Genomic DNA, 24,760 nt, shown 5'->3' on the forward strand with positions numbered 1-24,760 from the left:
AGAAAAATAACGTAACAGTGTAATTTACACTGTGGCCGTGGGTAATAAATTATCCACTTTCAAACGAGGACAAACCAAAGCTCGATATTGATAGAGAATGACCTAGGGATGTTTATGAAGCTAATGGAAGTGGAGTTTGGCCTTGGGTGGCGGTGAAAATGGCGGTAGGAGGCCAAAATACCCAAATCGGAGAGTTAGCTCGTAGGGACTGTTCCGGCGACGGATTGAGGCCGGAAATGGGTGGGTTAGGACGGCAAGGAGTCGGTCATGAAGTGGTGAAGAGGTGGTGGCCGGAGGTGGAGCGACGGCGGCAAATCGGAGCTAAAACCGTGCGGCTTGATGGTGACTTTCCGGCTAAACGACGGCTCCGTTGACGGTGAAAATTTGTGGGGTGGTTCACCGAAGGGAGGGGAAGAGATTGGTGGTGGTGGTGTGGCTCACGGCGCCGGCGAGTGGCGGTACTGGGTGGCTGGAAGCTTTGGCGTGAAGGAGAGGAGAGAGAGAGAAAAAAAAATGCACGGAGGGGAGTCGACGCACGGGAAGAAAGGGAGGGAAAAAAGAAAGAAAAAGAAAAAGAAAGAAAAGAGAAAAAGAGAAAAGGGAAAAAGAGAAAAGAAAAGATGGAGGAAAGAAATGAGGTCCAATGCTCATTCCAGAAACCAAAACTGATCCGCCGAAAACGATTTTAAAAACCGTAAAGCAACTAAATAAATTAAACACAATATCAAATAAATTAAAACCAAATCAAATACATTAATTTAAAATAAATAAACCAATATATTAATTAAATTAAAAATAACCCTTCAATAAAAATATATGTAAAAGCGGGTCATCACAAAGACAGCTCAAAATGTAATAGGAGGAATATTTTATATAATTTACACCCAAATAAAACATACTTCATCCCTAATTAATTGATCTCTCTCTCTCTCTCACCTTTTTGCTTTTCAATTGGAAAGCCAAAGTATTAATTATTGTATATATACACGTTACATCATCAGACTATCATTTTTCTTCTTCCAATAACACTTTCTATATATTCCATTTCATCTTTAAGATAGACATGAAATATACAAATGAAGTAACACAATCTTAACAGTATATACATATTACATATTACGGAAGAAAATTAATTATACAATAACACAAATGTGTGGATCTTTTTAACTATAAAAATTTAATAGACATTGTAAATACTTCCGTAAGTTTGGTCGGAAGCTACCCACTTTGCAGATTATTATGCGGACATTGATTTTGAGATCAATAGTCTTTTTATTGTTATTTTTCACTTTGATTTAAATAATAGAGCTTTAACAAAAATATGTTGGTCCATGAATTTTTTTCGTATACAAAATTTTCTTATTTAATAAAATAAAACGAAAAGAAAGAGAGAAACAAAAAGCAAAAAAGAAAAAGAAAAAGGGAGTAGTTTTTACTGTCTTTTTCCATTGGGATATTGCACTTCAGATGGTACCCACTAGCCGGCATGCTGAGAATAAACACAATATAACCTTACTCAAATATAATTTTAAATATAAATAACTTAAATATATATATAATTTAAATATAATTTCATCATATCCCTTACTCAAACTAATTTAAATATAACCCACGTCCACCATAGCAATCATATTCATCCTTCATTTCATCAAAGAGAATTTCTATTTGCAGTCTCCAAGGAGAGACTGCACGTATATGCCCTTTATTAAATAAGAAAAAATATAATTTTAGGAGAGATAAGTTTGTAATTTTAAAAAGTTTTAAAAATAAAATTGTCTAGACTTGTATTGTAGTCTTAGAGATTGCACGTGGCATTGCTTTTTATCAAATATATATATATATAAATATATATCGTGACTTGTATGATTTCATTATATCTTCTACTCAAACATAATTCAAATATAAATATTTTCAAAAATAATTATTATAACTTTTCTAAATTTTCAAATAAAAAATAAAAAATAGTTTAAAATTTTCAAATTCCCTATTAAAAATAATATTATAAAATTATATTCTAACATTATTTTTGTGACGCCCCCAAATCTCCACGCACGGACACGGAAAAATCGAGACGTCCGGATGATGACATCACGGGTTACCACCCTATCGACGAGTGCCAAGTGTGTGTATAAGCAACAAATATGCACGAAAAAACACGCAACAGATAGAAAAGTCATAAACTAAGTACCAGAATTTTTCTTGTTTAGTACAAATTTGTTTAAAACATACATACTAAAATATTACAAGCTACAAATATTATTTCAAACCAACCACGAAGCATAAACTCCAACTCAATACTCCGGCGGAGCCGCATCCTCGGGCTCAGCAACCTCCTCCTCCTCGATCTCTGCACCAAAATCTACGGTACCAAAAATAGTGGCGCAGGTAAGTAAGACCCAAACGCTACAAGATAAAACATATTAAACTCAACAATATGCATGCATGAATGTAAATGCACATGTCCCATAAAAAACCACGTATTTCCACGCACGCCAAAAATCTCATTTGGTCCAAAAACATAACCTCGCCATTATCCCCGATAATGGCCCAAAACCAAACCATCAGAGCACTGTAGGCGGGAATCGCAGGCGAAACCCTACCACCATCCCTGCTCACCACCGTCCCTATGCGTGCACCGTAGGCGGGAATCACAGCCGGAATTCTACCACTGTCCCTGCTTACCACCATTCCTACACGTGCCTCAAACTCAAACCAGTCAATCCAACCTTTCACATATACCATAAATCATTTCTCGCTTACAAGCCCAGCTTTCATTTTTCAAACACATGTACATGCATGCAACTACACGAAAAATCCGGTTTTTCCTTTTTAAACATGAACATGCGTGCACTATACAATGCAAACATCAAGGCACAAATATCTCAAACAAATATCAACATCAACCAAACAACTCTGTTTTCAATCCATCCGACCCCCGAACTCTTCGGACTCAGTCTGGAATCAACCAACCAGTCCAATAATTTATTGTAAGAGCAAAATTATATTTAAATCTAAAATAGAGTTTGAAAAATAGTTACAGCGCTATACCGTATTTTTCAAAAGCTCGCGGCGTTGCAAACGGCGGAGAAAAAGCAATGTAACAGTGTGTTTTACACTGTAGCCGTGGGTAATAAATTACCCACTTTCGAACGGGGACAAACCAAGACACAAAATTGATAGGGAATGGCCTTGAGATGTTTATGAAGCTAAAGGAAGTGAGTTTTGGCCGTGGATGGTGGTGGAAATGGCGGTGGAAGTGGAAAAAGCCCAAATCGGAGTTGAGCTCGTGGGAGCTGCTCCAGCAAAGGATCGAGGCCGAAAATGGGTGGGTTAGGTCGGCAAGAGGTAGAGAAAGAAGCTGTGAAGAGGTGGTGGCTGAGGTGGAATGACGGCGCCGGAAAAGCACAGAAACCATGTGGCTTGGAGGAGCTCGTGGCGGCTAATGGTGGCTCAGATGGAGGTAAAACTTGGTGGGATGTTCACCGGTGGGAGGGGAAGATTTTGGTGGGAGTGGTGTACTACACGGCAGTGGGACGGCGGCGAACTGGGTAGCCGAAGGGTCGGTGACGGGAAGGAGAAAGGGGCAGCTCGGGCACGCGGGAAAGAAGAGAAAAAGAAGAAGAAAAAAGAAAGAAAGAAGAAGGAAAGAAAAGGGAAAAGGAAAAAGGAAAAAAAAGGAAAAAAGAAAAAAGAGAAAAGAAAAGAAATGAGGTCTAATCCTCACTTCGGAAATGAAACAAACTGATCCGCCGAAAACGATTTTAAAAACATAAAACAACTAAACTAAATTAAACACCACAACAAATAAAATAAAAGCCAATTTAAAATATAATAATTTAAAATAAAGAACTAATACATAATTAAATTAAAAACAACTCCTTCAGTGAAAATACACGTAAAAACGAGTCATCACAATTTTAACTTAATAATTTTTTTATTCAACTTTTTTTCTTTCATTTCCCAAAATCTAAAAAATACTCCATTCAAACTATCTCATTCCTTAGCCAACAACTAATTCACAAACTAAGAAATATTTTGACACCTGTACAAGGGTCCATAGTCTCTTCCACAAGTGCATGGGTCGTGAAAAATAGAATAAGGCAAAAATAGTATCGTTTTCACAAGGAGTAGATTCAAATACAAATTTATAAAATTTCTTATATTATTTAGTTAATCCCAAATTGCTCGGACTAATTGAAAGATTCCTAATCGATTTCATCAATTGAATTCCATTAATAAGTTTAAACCTAGTTGCTTGCATTAATGTTTTACTAATTGCAATGACAGAATTCCCTCTTTTTTATGTCATATCCTCTTTCAAGGTACAACACTTATACATATATTGATCATATGTCTACTATCATGATCACAGAAATTAATATAAATTCATTATACTTTGTAGAATTCTTGAATGTAAGTCACAAATGTGTGTATTTATTCTAAACTAGTTTGATGAATTCATGAACTAATATTGAATGTCAACTTTTGTCACTTCATTCAACATCCTAAGCATGCAATACATGGCAAGTAAATTGTAAGAATGTAAACTAAAATCATCCAATTGCAATTAGGAAAAGGTATTCAATACAATCATACCATACTCAAATCATATAAAAAACTCAATGACTACATCCTAGCTCTAAAAAAAGAAATGTAGCAAATCATAACTAATAAAATAATCCTATTATTTCACAAGCATAAATTCGAATTCAACATCCTTGATAAAAATTCAGCAACTAAAAAATTAGAGAAAGGAAAAAAGAACTCTATAACTGCAGAAATCATGAGCTTCGTTCAACATCCTTTTTTTTTCTCTTTTTTTTCATGTTCGTCCAAAAAGCAAAAGGAACTTGGGTCATAAATTCCTAGAAGAATTGAAAGACTCCAAAAGCTGCGTGCCTCCAAAAAACTCAAAGACTAAAATCTCCCCTCCTTTCTTTTCAAAATGTTTTTGTTATCTAATTCAAAAATCCATATTTGCTATATCTAAGTCGAAAATCCTCCTATATCTAATTCAAAAACCTGCCATCCATATCTACTACTGAAAAATCCAAGCAATTCAAAACCAGTTCTCCTTTCAAATTTTAAAACAGATTTCCTCCATACCTGCTGCTAAAAATCCAGAATTCTTGGCTGACTGATTTGTAGCTGGATTTAGAGCATCAAAACAACATAGTTTGGAGTTGAGCCCTTCACAAAACTTTTAGATCTCATTCTCAGCTTTTCAACGCACTTAGGCTTGCTTTATTATGACTTCTAGAACTCTAGATACTAGCTGAAAACCAAAACAGGGTATGGGCTCCAGTATAATTCTAGACAGATTAGGACTTCTCTGTTTCTGCTAAGTTTTGAACTTAAAAAACATAGAACTGTTTTGGGATCTTCATAGAAGTCTTAGCCCTACATCTCATCTTTCCAACAAGCTAAAAAACACCTAAAACAGAGATATGTAGCTCTAGTTAGAGCTAAAAAATGAAACAATATTCTGGTTTGACTAAAGCAAATCAACTAGGTTTTGCTCTCTATGCCTAGTCCGATTTCTGCCTCTTCACATAATCCCAATTTAAACCTAATTCAATAATTGAACACCTACAAAATGTCAAGAATTTTCAAGAATTAAATAAATGTAAAAGATACCTAAAATTCTAGACGAACGAGTTAAGAAACATACAAAACACTCTAAATCAAAACAATTAGGACTAAGAAAATGTGTGAAGTAAATTCTCACTTCAAATACCCCCAAACTTGAATGTTTGCTTGTCCTTAGGCAAAAGAAAAACCATAAAAATAAAGGACAATAACCATAGTCAGGGTCAACTTATCGGAATCAAAGGACCTATCATGCAAACATCAAATCTTCAACTTTGTACATAAACAATAGCAAATAGAGGAAAATTACGCCACTCACTTTCTCTTGTTCAAATATCCATACAAAATTCTAAACTCAATCATATTTATGATACAACCAACACAATTGAATCATGTAACAACTTAACATGCAGTCACCCCTTCTCACTACTATAAACATGGTAGCAAACTAGAGAGGTATATATATAAATTTTTCTTTTTTTTTTTTGTTACTTTTTTTAACTAATACTATTTATTCTTTATTGTTAATTTGTCACTCACCTCTTGATGCGAATACAAGCATTTCTTATGGATGCACCCAATTACTCAACAAGTCAAACACTAAAAGTTCTTTTATATACTCGTATTTCAAGTTACTGTTTGAAATAAAAGCAAATATTGGTAATGAATACCCGTAGTTAGTTAGCAACTCAAAACATTGGGGTAGAAAGAAATTTGTACACATTTATTTATTCTACTGTCTAATCATTATCACTATGATGACCTGTTTTTATATGTATTTTTACTGAATGAGTGTTTTTAATTTAATTAATATATTAGTTCTTTTATTTTAAATTATTGTATTTTAATTGGTTTTTATTTTATTTGATGCGGTGTTTAATTTATTTTAGTCGTTTTCTATTTTTAAAATCGTTTTCGACGGATCAGTTTTTAGATTCTGGAAGTGAGAATTGAACCTTATTTCTTTTCCCTCATATTTTCTTTTTCCCTTTTTTCTTTTCTTTTTCTTTCCATTTTTTCCTTTTTTTTTTTTTTTTTTTTTCTTCTTCTTTCTCCTTCTCTCTCGCCACGCGCTACCCCTCTCCCCTTCCCTTCCCGTCACCGTCCGTTGACCCACCTAGAACCATTGTCGTCGGCCGGCGTAGTTGACACCACCCCCACCAAAAGTTCCCCTCCGGCCAGTGATCACTCCCACCAAAAATCTCCTCCATCCGAGCCGCCGATCACCTCTTACAGCCTTTCTTTCTGCATGGCTTTTTGTCGATTTTGGCGCCGTCGCTCCACCTCTTCATAGCTTCTTTCCCTACCTCTTGCCATCCTAACCCACCCAATTCCAGCCCCAATCCGTTGCCGGAGCAGCTCCCACGAGCTCAACTCCATTCAGCCCCTTTAAGCTCTTCCACTGCTGTTTCCACCACCACCCACGGCCAAAGCTCACTTCTTTTAACTTCATAAACATCTCAAGACCATTTCCTATCAATTTCATGTCTTGGTTTGTTCCCGTTCAAAAGTGGGTAATTTATTACCCACGGCCACAGTGTAAAATATACTGTTACGTTGCTTTTTCTCTGCCGTTTGCAACGCCGCAAGCTTTCAAAAAATACCTTATAGCGTTATAAATATTTTTCAAACTATATTTTAGATTTAAATATATTTTTGCTCTTATAATAAATTATTTGACTGGTTGGTTGATTCCGGACTGAGTCCGAGGAGTTCGGGGGTCGGATGGATTGAGGACGGAGTTGTTTGGTTGATATTGATATTTTTTTGAAATATTTTTGCCTTGATGTTTGCATTGTATAGTGCACACATGTTCATGTTTAAAAGGGAAAACTGGATTTTCGTGTAGTTGCATGCATGTACATGTGTTTGGAAAATGAAAACTGGGCTTGTAAGCGAGAAATGATTTATGGTATATGTGAACGGTTGGACTGACTAGTTCGAGTCAGAGGCACGTGTAGAGATGGTGGTAAGCAAGGATGGTGGTAGAATCCCGCCTGTTATTCCCACCTACAGTGCACGCGTAGGGATGGTGGTAAGCAGGGACAGTGGTAGAATCCTGCCTGTGATTCCCGCCTACGGTGCACGCGTAGGGACGGTGGTGAGCAGGGATGGTGGTAGAGTCCCGCCTGTGATTCCCACTTACAGTGCTCTGACGGTCTGGTTTTGGGCCATTATCGGGGATAATGGTGAGGTTATGTTTAAAGGATATGTTTTGGGCCAAAATGGGATTTTGGCGTGCGTGAAAAAAAAAGGTAATTTTATGGGATATGTGCATTTGCATTCTTTCATGCATATTGTTTGAGTTTTAATATATTTTTATCTTGTGGTGTTTGGATCTTTACTTACCTGCGGCACCATTTTTGGTACCGTGGATTTTGGTGTAGAGTTCGAGGAGGAGGAGGAGACTGAGCCCAAGGATGCGGCTCCGCCAGAGTTTTGATTTGGAAGTTATGCCTTGTAGTTTGGTTTGAAACAATATTTGTATATCGTAATATTTTATTATGTATGTTTTGAACGGCTTTGTATTAAACAAGAAAAATTCTGGTACTTAGTTTATGACTGCGTGTTTCTTCGTGCACATTTGTTGCTTATACACACACTTAGCACTTGGCGATAGGGTGGTGACCCGTGATGTCACCATCCGGACGTCTGATAATCACAAGAAAAGAATCACACTCATCTTTTATGCATAGTCACACAACTCACACAACTTTGCAAGAAAATGTGTACTCCAATAATCCTAAAGAAAACAAGTATGCTTAATCTTACTTTATCAGATATTACCCATCCTAAATAAAAAAATGCAATACTTAACACAATAAAGAACCCAAAAGTGTAATGTTGATCCTAAATAAGTCTCTCACAAGTGCATGTGCAGCTTCATTTCTCCTTATTTTTCACTTAAAAATCTAATGGATATGATCACCAACTAACTTGTATGAATGTGAAGAAGCCAGAATTTAAAAAAAAAAAAAAAAGATAAAAATTTATTTCTCAAACAAACATATAAGACTCCTTTTCACTTGAGAGCAACATGCATATGAGAGAAAAAAGAGCAGTATGTGGCGGAGGCTCACCAAAGGAAATAAAGGGCACTGTGTGGAAGAAGGCAGGGCATGATAGAGCTTAGGTGACTATGCTGATATTCACGGTGGTGCTTGGAGGTTGACGGTGTCAGAACTTCGAGATGGGAGAGATGCAGCCAAGGACCACAATGACTGGAGCAAAAGTCATTGGCAATAGAAGCTTCGAGATGGAGCATACATGGCGTATCTCGAGTGATGGGAAGTATCTAGCAGCACCTGCTATGCTAGGGTAGGTGATGTCGAGGGGGCTGGCTAAGTGTGGTGGTTTCTTGAGATGCAGTGGCAACTGGGGTGGCGTTCTTGGCAGGAGGAAGGGGTTGAATGTTAGTTTTGTTGGTTAAGACTGGGGTGGAAAACATAGTCATTTGGTTTAGTATGGGGAATGCTTGTATATTGAATAGATGATATGCAGTCATTTGAATTAATAGTGATTGAAATAACGATGTCATTTTTACAAATTTATAACGTGTATGTTGTAAAGGACAAAAGAGTTCTATGGGTTAGGAATGAGGCCAATTCTGGATTCAACGCTCAATTCTTCTATCTTCCTTCTCTTCTCTCTGTCTCTCTCTAATCATCTCTTTCTCTTCTTCCATTCTTGATTCTTGGAGGATGACTACCTTGAATACATCTTTACTGAAGTGGGCTCATTACAGGGAGGAGCTTGGGGCGGAGAGAATTGCCACGTGAGTTGGTTGTGGGTTTCAGTGCGAGGTAGTGTAGGCGGCAATGTACGCAGGGGGTTGTGGTTGTTGTGGCAACTGTAGAGCTTGAAGGAGACGAACATTGCAAAATATACAGGTCTCTCTATATATAAATATTATATATATAGTGGCTATAGTGGGGTAGTTCATAGGGAGGTCGTGCATTACTCATAGGGGCAGAATGTATGATAGTAGAGAGATTGTGACGTGGGATTGGCTAAACTACCCTGACTGGAATTTGTGTGGAAGTTTATATTCCTATGACTATATGTGTATGTATATATATATATATAAATGGCCAAAACCCTAATGAAAGAGGAGGGCATGTTGTTGGAAGAGGTGGAGAACCTGGAGAGTTTAAATACATTTTTAAATAAATTTTTAATAATAATGATGATGATGATGGTGATGATGATGACGACGATGATGATAATAATAATAATAATAATAATAATAATAATAATAATAATAATAATAATAATAATAATAATAATAATAATAATAATTGGATTAAAAATGAATGACTTATTACATACATAAAATTGGACAATAGTAATATATCAACAATAATTTTTTTTTTAAATACAAATTTAAAATATAGTTAAATAAATAATATGGTCTAATTTGGATTCCACAAGATATAAACCTTAACAAATAATAGCCCCTCAACAAATTTGAAATATTGGGTTGGGTTGTCACAATTCTTGGAAAGAACTATTTGAATTTGATTCCTAACTCGACACGCCAATCGCGATAGTGGTTGGAATCGAACTGTCATCTGTTGTCCAAAATTATGTTTCAAGTGTACCAAATTGGCATATAATATTCTTTCAAAGGAATCTAGTGATGTTATTAGTAGTAATTGTTGCTAGGGCCTTTGCTTCCACCCACTTCGTGAAATAATCCACGGTGATAATAACGCATTTTCCTCATTTTTGGGGGGCATAGGCCCAACGATATCAACCCCCCATTATACAAAGGGTCAAGGCAACATAATTGATGTTGATTCTTCTTGCGAGCAATGAGGTACTGGCACATGCTTTTGACGCTTCTGCATCTTTGAGTGCACATGGCTAGTAATAGCCTGCCCTTATAGCTTTTCCAGCTAGACCTCTCCCGCTAGGATGGTTTCCACACAATCATTCATATATTTGTGCCATCACATATTGTGCTTCTTCCAGGGAGGCATGGAGAAGCATGATCTAAAAGGGTGAATCGAGCTGCTTTATTTTTTTACTTTTCCTACCTCCCACTTTTTGTCAAGGAGTTTCCCGGTACATAAAATCTTGATCACATTGAGGCAAGGCTCCTAATTTTAGTTCTGAGATTTTGAGCTTGATGATGAGGATTTCTACAGTTCTGGTCGTTACTTTCCAAGGTAGAGCTGATTTATCCATGCTCGATGCAGTTCTTGCCAACTTGTACACCTCGGTATTTGCTTAAAATTGAAATATTTAAAACAATCATGCTTCACCCCTCCATCATGTAGATACATCTTAAGGTTGTTCCCTTTCACGAAGTATTCTCTCATCACCTGATTGACTACTATTTGGGGTACGCCCTTATATCAACAACTTTTAGTCCCAGTACTTTTGCCTTGAAAAGTCCTACGAACAAAGCGTTATAGTCTACTATATTGTTGATGATTTTGAACACGAGCTGCATCACATAGTAAACTTCTTCACCGGAATTAGGTACAATATACACTCTTATCCCTCCACCAGTGTGGCATGAGGAGCCGTCAACATAAATATGTTAGGGATTCCCCATTGGTGCTATTTGTGCTTCCTCAATGTCAAACTCGCATAGCTCGATTGACCAAATCATGAGGCGTTTGGATGTATTAGGTTTATGTAGTAATTTCTTCAGTGGAGCCTCAGTTAATACTTTAATCAGGTAAGCCTGGAAGTATGGCCTCAACTGGTGGAAGGTCATTATTAGCGCAAATGCCAGCATGTCCATTCATGGATAGTAAGTTCTGGTTCCTCTCAAAACTCTAATTGTATACTACACTACCATTTGGGCATTTTCTTCTTCCTTTACCATTACTGCTGAGATGGCAACTGAGGAAACTGATAAATAAAAGTCTAATGTTTCTCCTTGCCTAGCTTGACTTAGGAGGGTTGGGTTAGACATGTACTCCTTCAGCTAATTAAAAGCCTGACCACACTCATCATTCTAAAACAGAGTCTTCCATTTTACTTTGAAGAAAGCCAAACATCTATTGGTCGACTTCGACATAAATCTATTGAGTGTTGTTATTCGCCTGGTCAATGTTTGCACTTCATTTATATTTTGTGGTGGTTCCATGTTGATTATGGTCTTAATCTTCTCTAGTTGGCTTCTATTCATCTTACTGAGACCATGAAGCTAAGGAAATTTCCTAAGTCCACACCGAAGGCACATTTCATAGGATTGAGCTTCATTTTATATTGACATAGGAGACTGAGAGCTTCTCGCAGGTTTACTGCTTGTTCCCCGGGTTCCTTACTCTTTACCAGCAAGTCATCCACATAGACTTCCATATTCGAGATGGCAGTGATGTCCCTTCATTAGGCTTGGATGATTCTATTGCCTGTACATCTTTCTTCCAGTTCTTTAGCTCTTGCACGTAACATTCTCATACAAAGACCTGCTCACCACGTATTTCACCCACACCTACGTCCGTTGAAAATTTCATTTTCAAGGGGAATGTGGAGGTGGCGGCCTTCATGTTGTTCAAAGTTGGTCTCCCGATTATTGCACTGTATAAGGAATGGGTCTTCACCACCTAGAAATTGTAATGGTGGTGGCCATGCACAAGCCTGTTTCGGTGTAGGTAATGTGATGGAGTCCATGGTCTGCATTGTCTCCCCTGAGAGTCCCTTCAATGGTGTAATGGGTGAAGCTAGTTTTGGTCAATCCCTAAGTTCACAAATGCATCCCAAAAGAGGATGTTGACTGAACTCCTATTTTCTATTAGTATTGTCCGAGTGGTGAAGTTGGTGACCAACATTGTCCCCATGAGTGTGTCGTCATGCAGGTATATTAGCCTTTCACAGTTGTCATTGTTGAAGGAGATGGCGGCAGTTTTCTAGGTGTCTTCCTACTTCGTCAGCCTCCCAACAACGAAGACTTCTTCATATCTCACTTTTTGAACATGTGCTTTTTTGCCTAAAGATGTTCAATTGCCTCAAGCGAATCCTTCTGTGATTGTTCAGATTTCACTGAGGGGTTAGTTATTCTTGTTTGGACTCTGGCAAGGGGTTCTTTCGAGATTCCCTCTCATTGTTCTCCTTTTCTTCAGTCTTTTGCTTCTATGGGATCCCTAAGTCTGATCCTGCTCCCTTCCTATTGATTGCCTTAGGGGTGAGGAATGTTGGGCGCCTAATTGGTCCAGCTCCCTATTCTCCCTCATTGTGTCAATTCTTTGTTTTATGAAGTAGCAATCTTCCATCTAGTGCCCCTCTATGTTGTGGTATGTGCAGTAGCCGCAAGTTCTCTGGTCACGACTGCCATAAATTCGATTTTGCTCATTCAGGCTTGAATACACCAACCTAGAGCTTTGACTTCTTAAGGGCATGGCTCCATCCCTCCTTTTATGGTATTGGCCTTTCCTTATTTTCACGGATTTTTCCATTGGTTTCTTCCCTTTGGCTTGCTTTCTACCTGGCTCCAACTGGAATTTCTTCATGATGGTCAAGGCCTAGAGAGTGTCTTTAGCGTTGATGCAATTGTTTCCTCGATCCATATACTCCCGTAATGTTGTAGGGGTTTTCCTAGACAATTATGCCACGAAAGGATTTCTAGGCCAGACACCTCCCAAAAGTGCTACGAACGTGATCTTTTTTTACTGATCTACTGTTTGACTATGAGTTGGTATGCAGCTGGTCACCTCCTCCTTCTACTTGCCATGAATTGGATCAAGACCTACCTTCCCAATTCTTTGAAACTGTCTATGGAGCCCCATCGTATAGCTTCAAAACACTCTCTTACTGCTTTTTTTAAGGTTAAGGGGAAAGCTCGACATACAATTTCTCCAAGAAAATCATGGAGTGTCATGTGGGCCTTGAATGTCTCCAAATGCTCAACTAGATCCTTAGATCCATCTTACAATATTTCGACTTACAAAACTTTGAACTTTGGCAGGAGTGGCTTCGCTATTATTTTTGCACCATAAGGCAGATTTAGGTTATTGAGAAGTTGATCAATGGAGGAGGATGTACCAATCCTCTTAGCGATCTCCTTGTATTTATCCATGAGATTGTGTAAATTATGGTGCATCTTCTTCATTTCTTTATCATCAAAGGTTGGCCTGCCTATGCCTGGAAATTCCACTTCGATTCGTTCATTATGGCTTGGTTCAGTGTCTTCCTTGGAGCCTACACTCTTTTTGTCTTAGAGCTTTATTTTCACTCCATCTCCAAAGCCATTTTCCTTAGTTTTTCTACCATTTTTGTGAATCTCCCTTCCATGTTATCATTCATTCATTTGCCTGTCGAAGCTGCTTCTTGATTGCGGGTTGCTTTCGAACAAGTCATTGGAAGCATAAGAAAAGCACGTTGAAGTTTCACGAATCCCACAGATATCGTCAACTATTGTGGACATGTTTCATACTCCTGGAAAAGGCCTTTAACAACCTACACCAAAAGGATAAGTAGGGCTTGGTGTGGTGAGGGACTCCTTCGATTCCTATGTAAGTGAGAATTGAGTATATGAAGTATTTTAGTTTTTGGGATTGGGAAGTTATCTTTGGCATGTGTTTTGTCCTCTATTTATATAAATTGAGTGTTCAATTGGTAACGCTTGCCTTACGGCCTAGTCCTCGCTAATCCTCATTGGACTACGGACCATTAGTGCTTTAGATCTGCTTGTGTGCGAGTACTGTGACGAGGTGAATTAATATGTGTGGGCTAGTATCTCGCTAGATGTTATCAATGTTACTCATTGTCAATTATGTCATTAAGTCACTATTAATGATAGTTGTATTCAAATTTTGTATCGGTGTAGTTTGGTGGTCATCGGCTTGGTTTAACGCTAGATAGGCTTATGGCTTTGGGTTCATGGGCCCTTGTGACATAGACTTCTTTAGGGGATTATTCAGCCTACCAATACAAGTGCTGAGTTTGGATTTAGGTTTGAATTATGATGTTTTATGAGATTTTGGAAATGAAGAAATAAAATTTGAATAAAAATATTATAAAATTAAAATATTGTTAGAATAGTATTTTTTAATATAATTTTGGTTTTGAAATTTGAAAATTTTGGATTGTTTTTTGTGTTTTGTTTGAAAGTTTGGAAAAGTTGTAGTGATTAGGTAATGATTAGATGAAAAAGTTAAATATTTAAAATTGAAAAGTATTTGTTTTTTAACGTTGTCTGGATAGAAAATCAGATGAGATGAAACCATCCCCATATTCCAAACAAGCTGTTAGTCTTAACCGATCAAGATCTTGGTCGACAAAGACTTGTTAAGGCAATGTCAATATTTTATACAAAGAGCAACAACAATTAAACTTGAAAAATTTGTAGGATAGTTAGTTTCTTCCCCTCTAAACTACTTTGTGTGAATATGGTGTGAAATTCACATGGGGAAGAGTTTGGTAAATGACGTAGGCAAATAAAGTAAGAATCTCAATTAATATACTGGTAAATCTATGGTGAAAAACACCAGTCGATGACATTGAAAAGCACCATAATCATTTTGAAAGCACTTTAGACATATGTTTTCCAAATAATAATTAGTTTTCTAATAATATAATTTTTTTTTTTTTACAAAGGACAGTGCTAGGACCACCAAGTAAACCCACCAAGGAATTGTACCGATCGTGTAATTTTTTTAAGCATATTATATATATATATATATATATTTTTTTTTAAAATACAAAATGAAATAAAAAAGCACAAAATAAAATACAAATAAACAAACACAACTCATATAAAACATTATTAAAAAATAAAAAAACAGCTGATACAATTCACTTTCATTTTCCTTTATAAAAGTCTCCTTTGTGGTAATCAAAACCAAGAAGCACAGCTATAGCCTTGGATCATAGTGTCATATGTATAGTCGTCAAAAGTAACCATGTCATCAAAATGGGCAACATCAATGATCATTTTGAGCATTAGTATATTTGTTTATATAAGTTATTTTTCGTGTTTACAAAACAAGGGAACTAATATCTCCTGTTAAGAGAATGAATAATCTGTGCGATCCTCGAAAAATAAGAGAATGTATTATCTTTGATAATGAGTCCAACTCCAGTAGTGTCACTCTAGAGCCTAGACTAACGATTTCCTACAAACAATTATGATTGCTATGATGCAGATGCTTGAGCATTGAATTGTCAGCCTTTGATTTTCAACCAGTCCTCTCATCTCGAGGAATCACAATACTGGAAAAATTCACATTTGCAAGGACCCATTTTAACCTTGAAAAACTAAAAGTAATTAGTAATCATGTGGTCCCACACTTTTTTTTTTTTTTCTTTTTCCCAAAATGCCTGCATGGGGTTATTGTATGCCCTAGGCTTGCACAAATTATTTTTTAAAATAAAAATTATATTCATCTTCACACACCATATTTTTTTTTTCTCTTAAGAAATATGTGATATATAGATAATGAGTTATTCAATTAGTTTAAAAAAAGTAAAACAAAAAAAAAAATTAAAAAAAAAGGGTTTGGTATGTGGTGTGTGATAATAAGCAAAACTCTTTTCAAAATATATAGGTCAATTCATCTGGCAGCAAATGAGTTAAAAAGGAATTCCAAACACCTTACGAAAAGAGAAAGACACCCTTCTTGAACCCCCCCTGATCATGTTGTCCTTTACGAAATCAATCTGTAAACAAAAGATATCAGGTAAGTGTATAAAAAGCAATAGAGAGAGAGAGAGAGAGAGAGAGAGAGAGAGAGAGAGAGAGAGAGAGAGAGTTATTCAATATGATCCAATGGTTTCTTTTAAGCAATTACAAACTATATTAACTTTACAAAAAAAGGCTCACAAGGGGGAGCAATAGGGGGCTCAATACCCATAACCAATGCCGTAAAGTAGTTGGGCATATAGCTCAAGAAAATGCACAAATCGTCAAGAAAAACTGTTGCTAAGATGATGCAGGTGTCGATGGCCAAGCATGGGGCAAGGATGCACATAAAAAGACTCCATTCGATGGAGAAAAAGCTGGGATCAAGCCCAAGGAGGAGCAAGATCAGCGAAACTAGCTAGGGATAGATCTGATGGAGAAAAAATGTGAAAAAGAAAAAGCACTAAAAGGATGGGTTGAAGAGAAAGGAAAGCAGGAAGAGAGGTAAGGAAAAGGAAAGGGGAGGGGGAGGGAAGGAAGGAAGGGATGACGGTCTGGGTCACCCAGAAAGCATAGGTGTAGATACCTCACAAAGTGGGCGGGGGGGAAACACAAGGTACTCTCAGGAAAGGGCTCTTAGAATTGAAATAGCAACATTTCATTTTCTTGACTTTGGTACTATAATCCAATAGTAATTACAAAATCACAAAATAAGAATTTACATGTAACTGAATCAGAAACATATGTGAACTCATTATGTAATTAAATAAGCAAAAATAAAAAATACCATTTCATTATAAACAAATTATAAAAGCTCAAAGTGGCAAGCAAAACACTCAGGCAAATCTGACTAAACTTTATAAATGTGACTCAAAATTAAAATAAAAAGATTTCATTAATATAATTCAATAGATATATATTTTTTTTTATAATTAATAAGAGATTTTATTACCAAAAATAGACACATCTCAAGTACACAGGAAGTATGCAAAGGAAATACCTACTACACTCTAGAAGCAGGAAAAAGACATAAATAGATTCAGTACATGATTATCATCCCTTACAAAAATCCTAGCCCACAAACACAAAGTAGAAAAGAAAAAATTTCGAAGCTTCTCCGAGAGAATGCTATGTCTTCAAAACATCTCTCATTCCTTTCCAGCCAAATACACTACATTAAACACAAATGAGTTATATTCCATCTGGCAGATGTGTCCCACCACTTTATGAAATTAATCTGTCCTCAATGTACCCTTGAATCGACAACCCATTTGATGAGGGACATGGAATGAGATTATTTGAAGGTTACCTCCGGACAAAATACTTTTGTGTTTTTCTCTCATTCTAACGTGTTAATGTGTACATGTATTGGCCCAATTATCACATATCTCACATTATCATTCACCAAAAGGATAAATAAATAAACTAACTACAATTCCAAGATTTGTTTTCTCAGAAGTACACATCAATTTCAAATTTTAGTATATAACAAGTAGATGACCCAAGGTCAACATAATATACCTTGTGGTGTGGAATGTAATGATGCCAAGCATAACGAGCCTCCCCAGATAATAGAAGCATGGATAGTGAGGGAAGATAGATTGCCCTCCTTCAGAAAATTTTGTCACGTTTAGGACTTTGCAATTTCATACTGGGGCTTGAGGTATGGTTAGGAAGCCAACCACATTCAGCATATCGCCTGAACTCCATTATGCAAGGCCTTGCCAAAGAAAGGCTGAATATAAATCCTTCAAATGCAGAATGGGTGTCTACATGAGGAGACAAGCCCACCCCAGTTAAGTACTCATTAACCTTTAACATAACCATTGATCTTAGATCCTAATCATAAATCCTATAAAACTACCATCATACAGTTTTGAGGGATTATTATAATTAAAAAGAACTACGAATACCACAATAATTAAAAGGAGATTATATTGACAATTTTTTTTTTTTTTTTCATTGTCACCGAGTGTCTAAGAACTGCGTCTGGACTGATTCTGGGGGTGCATTGGGCTTAACAAGGAGTTTACTGCAAGTGCACCTCGGGTAATTCAAGAAGAAAATCCCCTAGTTTGATAGCCTCTAGAGATTGTTTGCAACTAAGGAGATTTAAACATTAGACCTTGGGGGGAGCATACCCCAAAACCCAAGGTCTTTACCACTTGAGTCAACCCCTAGGGGTTTTATATTGACAATTTTATTTTTATTTTATAATTAATAAGAGATTTATTACCAACAATAGGCAAAGCCCAAGTACACATGAGAGATGCAAGAGGAAATACCTAAATTAACTAAAAAAGACTAAAGCAAATCCAAAAATTCATCTCCATTCAATACAATAGCCTTAGCCCACAAACACGATTCGTTTTATATTGAAAATTATCGAAATCATTATAAATATTTAAGCTAGGGAAAAACATTACCACATACCATCAATTGCTCCAAAACTATATTGGCAGAATCATCAAGATTCGGAAATGATGAGATACTTTCAAGAATGAGGGAAACGATTGAGGGAAGTTCACTTAATTTCCATCTTGTTTTAACATTCCTAATATGTACTGCCAAAAGAGAGGGGGTGGGGAAAGGGAAATAGAAAATTAAAGGAAGGAAATGAAAACCAATACTCAGTGATTAGTTGACGTTCATATCCTACTTGAAAAAAAAAAACATCTAAGAATTGAATGTTTTCATAAGAGTTAAAAGGCCGTAAAATCATTCTCAATAAGGGAACAAGAATAACACCTCCACAAAAAATGAAATATTATTATCAATAAAAATAATATTGTATAATACATCTGTACAACATTTACAGCTGCGTCTATCTCAGTTAACAAAACTCAAATAACATGAGATCACAATTTATGGTTTCCAAATAAAAGAGGCCAAGAAATCTGACTTCCCATAAATGCTAGAGAACACATCCAGTCTACAAATAGCAGAACCCACATGTAGGCCTATTTGGAATTCCCCTACCAGCAATAACTTCTCTAGTTCTCATTTAAAAACAGTTGTCTACTTTATAATTCTATTTTGCACCAGTTTAAGACCTTCTCATCCTTAGTGATCATCATGTAAAATCTACTACAATTATTGGTCATAGAATACATTTGAAAGAATACCAAGAAGCCATAAACACGTATAAACAACAACTAGAGAGCACTATCACATGTTGATGTGAGAAGCACTTGTGGCTTATTCTAGATTACATGAAGTCTCAATTATTATTGAATGTGTTTGAATTTGGTAAGTAATATATGCAAATTTGGTAAGTAAGATGAGCATAGAAGAATGCCAGTTACTTCAACAAAGCCCAGACCACTCAAGTTACCATACCCACACAGTATGGAAAAACTACAAGAAACATAGAAATAAAACTTAGATCAAGGTGCTGGAACTTAATCATAATAACAAAACTACAAACTATAATCATTTCTCATATTGGGTATTGCTAGATTGTCCACAAACTTCCACAATTTCTTGCAGCCACAAAAATAGAAAACAATAAATGAACATAGAGGAAAAAAGAAAAATAAAGAAAATGAAAAATGAGGCCAACAAATGCTTTAAAGCTAAGTATGGTAGCGACAATTCCATTATCCAGCAATGCAAACTAATTGCTTTTTTACACCAGAGTCCCACAAAGTCGAGCCCAGAATATATGCTGACTTGCATACATATCAACTAGTGTGTACTTTTATGTATACATATGCACACATATATAATGTGTGTGTGGGCGCGCACGCGCGTTGAAGTGATAGGAGGAGCTAGTTTTTCTATATCATGTGACATACTTTGTAGCAAAATTCATAGCCATAATGCTGAATCCTTCTTTTGGTGAGACTTTTCCAAGGCCTATCATCAACGGCTGCAAGCAATTCCTAAAAAACAAAGAAATGTAACATAAAGAATATAGTGAAAGCCAAAAACTTTCATGCAAATGATGCAACATTTACTCAGACAGTATTAGAAGCTTTAACTGCAGAAGAATGAATAATGCAAGAATAAAGTCCTGCAACAGAAGACAGTGACCTAACCTCCTCTTCTTTGATGCCGACAAAGTCTTTCAATAATTAAAGGCCAAGAATGTTCAACTCAGACGCCATCAATGATACTGAAACTAGGTCATTAACCTGCCCCTGAAGGCAAGCAACTTTATCAATCTATAAGAGACAAATACATAATGGATACTGTGGCTTGTGTACGATAAAATATAATGAGCTCCATTGAGCCATTGACGATCTACTTGTACACAAATGAACTCATTAGTATACCTATAAAAGGCTCCAGATAAATACACAATGTTCGTGGCTACTTGTCCAGATATCAACAAGGAATTCAAATATCAAATCTATTTAAGACATTCCAAGTTATCTGCTTAACAGACAATAATTAAGCAATGGCCAACCAAATCTTACAAATCCCATGTGAGAAAACACCAATTATCACATCTAGGACCGTAAGCTAGTTTTAGTATGAATTTAGATATTACATAAAAATTCATTGGAAGGAGCAAAAAGTAAAACAATGCAAGATAACAGAAAATGAACCCAGAAACGGACCTTTTAGCAAATCATGATACATAATAGTTCAAGTTTAGCCTAAAAAAAATTAGAGATTTTACTCACCAAAACAATTTTTCATCTGTCAAAAGAAAATCATCTAATCACTAGCGTTGTTTTTTCGCCAAAAACAGATACGAACCCAAAACAAGTTTCACAAACTTAAATAAATAAATCTCACAAGAAGCTTCTCCCCAATCATATATATTGACTGAGCCCGCTAGTTCCATAACATACCTGTGAAGTGGGTTGAAGTACTGAATACCGAATGGGCAACGAACGACGTTCAAGGTCAGGACAAGGGTGTCCATCAAATGCTTCCAATGCAGCTGTGGCAGAACTCTCATCAAGATAAGAAACAATAACACGGGCACCGCTGTCGTCAGCTCCAAAGACACCTTTGAGTTCCCCAAAGCCACTGAAAACTGAGGCAATGGAGTCGAAAGAAGTCCCACCGCTGGCCCATAGTTGGTCCCGTAATGGTTGGGACTCGAATCACCTTCGAAACCCTTCGGACAACCAAATCTTGGCAATCCCATGGAAGTGAAGGATATCCTTGAATCGGCTCAATTTCTTTGCCTTAGTGGAAGAATTATGCCAATCAACAATTTTCTTGAATGGGTTCATGAAAGAAAACCCGAAAAAAAGAAAGAAAGATTCCTATATTGTCAAAAGATCCAAACAGACACCGGTGTTGGGAAGTGGGAAGCCGCGCAAATAATCGATGCAAAAACGGAGTGGGAGCCTGGAGGGACTTACACTGAAGAGGTTTAAGGAGGACGGTGATATTGATTTTGCTTGGCACAAAAATGTAATGGGGCAGCTATGCCCGGCCCTCCTTCGAGAGAGGATCGGTGTAAATTAGCGCACACACTTGACAATATGATGATGGAGTGATGATAGGCTACTGCCCAGCAATGAATGCTGGCCAGCACAAATTTGGTTTTTTATTTTTTATTTTATTTTCATATTTTTTTAACATATTTAAATATTTTTAAAAAATAAAAAATATATTAATACACTAAAATTATTTCTTTAATTATTAAGTAAAAAAAAATTTAAATACATGAGTAGTCAAAATAAAAGAACAAATTTAGGCAGCATAACAGAATTTTTTTTTATTGATGTGAAAAGATTTAATTTATAAGAAAACTTTAAAAGTTTAAATATTGCAAATCAAATTATATAATATCTATAACTTGAATGATGATGTTGCACTCTTTTAAAAAATTAAATCCACATACAATATCCTTATGGAGGGTAAACCCAGAACCCAAAATCCACAGGAAAGAGCTATAAAGACAATTATTTGTAACTTCACTCCTTATATTATTCATAGTCATGATCTCTGATCACTAACCCCAGATTACAACATTAACATGGCCTATTATTTATATTGCACCATGACCAAGAGCACTTTTGCTGACAAAGTGTACAATACAATAAAATACAATACCCAAATAACTAGAGAGGAACCATAATCAATTACATAGTGATCCATGCAATGATTATACTTCTTTTTGAGTAATAAACTAATAATAATTCGAAATATTATTAAAATTGAAAGAAATTTTTAATTAATTGGGAGCTGAATGTCTGAGTCATACTCAACCCCAGCTTTCCACAAAGCAGGCAGATCACTTTTGGATTCCACCCACTTGCCACTCACTTTAAACCTTAACTTTATTGCACCACTTGGTACTTCATTAGACATGCCCCACACTGCCCCGAAGGCTTTATGCATGCCCCTCCAATGTTTGCAATTCTTCTGCAGGCACAGTCAAATGAAGTTCATCCATCAGTTTATAATAATGATGATCATCTCATTTGTTCAATACATATCTTTTAATAAAAATTGTGCAGATTTAGAGCGTGCAATTAGCGATATAACCTCTTTAATAAAAAAAATAAAAGTCATTAAAAAATCTACTTTTTTCGGAGGCTTGCTCCAAACTCTCAAAGGTTTGGAGTTTCATAAATTTATATAGTATTATTTGAAGAATTATATGAATATACCTGACACAATTCAACAGCTGTGATGTCATGTTTCCCGGCTGCATATATAATCACTATAGCTAGATAATTAGGATATTTGCTTTGCTCATGGACCTTGATCATAAGGTTGTAACCAGGGTAGCGGCATGAGACCCTTCGGTATTCTACGCTGATCACACCACGACCAAACAACTCCTTGGCCCCTTTGTTTCCACGGCGTGCCAATCTTTCATAGGCTTGAGGGTTGAGTATGAAGTCAGTGTTGTCACCTTCACCATAGTCAGTCACCACAACGGTCACTCCTTCCTCACTACAATATTGTGATGATGTGCACCTAACCTAAAGAGTATGTCATCATCAACAAAACCACTAATCATACATGCTATATTATTATTATTATTATTATTATGGAGACTGTGTAAAACAAATTATATAGGTTACTTCTTCGTTAGTCTATCTAACACAATTATTATCCTTGAATATCATATAATAGGAAGGGTGTTTCGAGTTAAAGCAAGCTCAAACAGATTGGGCTAGATCATGCTAGCTAGCTAGCTCCTGTGCTATCCTTTATTCACAACACTAATCCACTTAATTATTCATGCAATACCATGCATTATATTATTTATTAGTTTAGTGAGTACATAAAATATTACTTATTATGGGACCCATTATATTTATTAAAAAGTCAAAATATTAATATTTTCTTCGATAAGTTGATGTGACAAGCTTCTACATCAGCAGTGTATTTGATGTGTCAAAAAAGAGGCTTGTAATGTTACTTGATAACATGCGCCACAACCAGTTGCATTCCTATATAGCTTAGAGACTCCAGTCACGCTGCCATCATTGACAGTCCTTCCGTATTCTCCATATCCACAAGTTCCACCTATATGATCACCATTTGATCATGAGCTCAACTGTACACAGATGATATATAAACTAAATAATTTTTACACATTGCTAATTATTGGTATTAATTAGTATTTGGTAGAGAAAGAAAGGTTTTCAAAATAGTTGAGCAAATAATTCTTTCAGCATGCATTCACATAATAATAACTTGAAATGCCATAGTTATGAATAACTCCAAATTGGTAGCCAAATAATATCTAAAAGTGTATATGCAGACATACTTGGATTCCCATGACTGTTACCACTACCGTAGTAGGTTGCTCTTGATGAGTAAGTAAAAGTGCCTTGAGCGGCGCATTTAGCAGGCAAGAGCAGTACCATGCAGATCACACAAAGAATACCAACTTGGTTTTCAAGTACTGCAAGCCCCATATCTTAATGGCAAGGTTTCTTGATAAAGGGCCGGGTAAGATAATGGAAGAAAGAGACCCAAACCAAAGCTCTAATTAAGAAGCATGCAGACAGAGTTGTAGAAGAAAATGGACGAGGAGACTAATTCGAACTGAGAAGCAAAGAAATCGTAATCTAGCATTTATAGGATTTGAGGGGCGACTAGGAAAGGTAATGTGTTCAAGTGAGAGAGGCAACTTTTTCTCCCACTTAGGGAGGGAGGAAGGGAATTATATTTGTATTAATTAATGCCAATTGTATGTACGTAGTGGGTGCTAATTACACAATATATTTATATATATATAATCAATTTTAGGAAAACAAATAATAAAGTAATAATTTATTATTATTTTGATTCAATGATCCATAATCTAATATGAGAGTTCTTCTTGAATGGCAAAGACAATCTCTAAAACATGTGATTTTGTTTTTGCATATAGAGAAACCAATGCTTTAGAGCAATCTCAATTCTCAATAAATTATCATTTTAAAATTAACCGAAGTTTTAACTTTTGTGAGATGAAAATGTCTTAGCCTATTCCATTCACATCCAACCAGATTATCTATTAATTTTCTATATAATAAAAAATAATATTTTTAATTTATTTATTTTTATCATATTTTACCATTCTACCAATTATATATTAATTAGTAATCATATTCTACCAAGAAAAGAAATGCAATATATGCACGGAATCGATGATTTTTATTTTGCATTTACTGTAGCATAAAT

The 24,760-nt window shown here is 36.1% G+C and overlaps 2 protein-coding genes across 8 annotated transcripts; both read right to left on the reverse strand.

The window, feature by feature from the left end:
• Positions 1–15,458: 15,458 nt before the first annotated feature.
• On the reverse strand, positions 15,459–21,649 carry LOC122282749. Of its 7 annotated transcripts, none has more exons than XR_006230458.1 (4): positions 20,968–21,649; positions 19,963–20,049; positions 16,138–16,203; positions 15,459–15,792 (listed from the first exon to the last, which is right to left on the reverse strand). XR_006230458.1 is itself a non-coding variant. In XM_043094757.1 (3 exons), exons 1-3 carry the CDS (start codon positions 21,267–21,269, stop codon positions 16,191–16,193), a joined length of 402 nt encoding a protein of 133 aa, XP_042950691.1. In that variant the 5' UTR covers positions 21,270–21,649; the 3' UTR covers positions 15,459–16,190. The 7 variants fall into 7 exon arrangements, 2 of the variants coding, with proteins under 2 accessions (XP_042950691.1, XP_042950692.1); XR_006230456.1 differs by adding an exon at positions 17,687–17,885 and having other exon boundaries at positions 15,459–16,203; XR_006230457.1 differs by adding an exon at positions 17,687–17,934 and having other exon boundaries at positions 15,459–16,203.
• Positions 21,650–22,101: 452 nt separating this feature from the next.
• LOC122280350 (expansin-like B1) lies at positions 22,102–24,108 on the reverse strand. The gene is made up of 4 exons (XM_043091206.1): positions 23,859–24,108; positions 23,508–23,614; positions 22,747–23,064; positions 22,102–22,498 (listed from the first exon to the last, which is right to left on the reverse strand). The coding sequence occupies exons 1-4, from the start codon at positions 24,007–24,009 to the stop codon at positions 22,304–22,306; spliced, it is 771 nt and encodes a 256-aa protein (XP_042947140.1). The 5' UTR covers positions 24,010–24,108; the 3' UTR covers positions 22,102–22,303.
• Positions 24,109–24,760: the final 652 nt, after the last annotated feature.

This window comes from Carya illinoinensis, chromosome 11 (assembly GCF_018687715.1).
Source record: "Carya illinoinensis cultivar Pawnee chromosome 11, C.illinoinensisPawnee_v1, whole genome shotgun sequence".
NCBI lineage: Eukaryota > Viridiplantae > Streptophyta > Magnoliopsida > Fagales > Juglandaceae > Carya > Carya illinoinensis.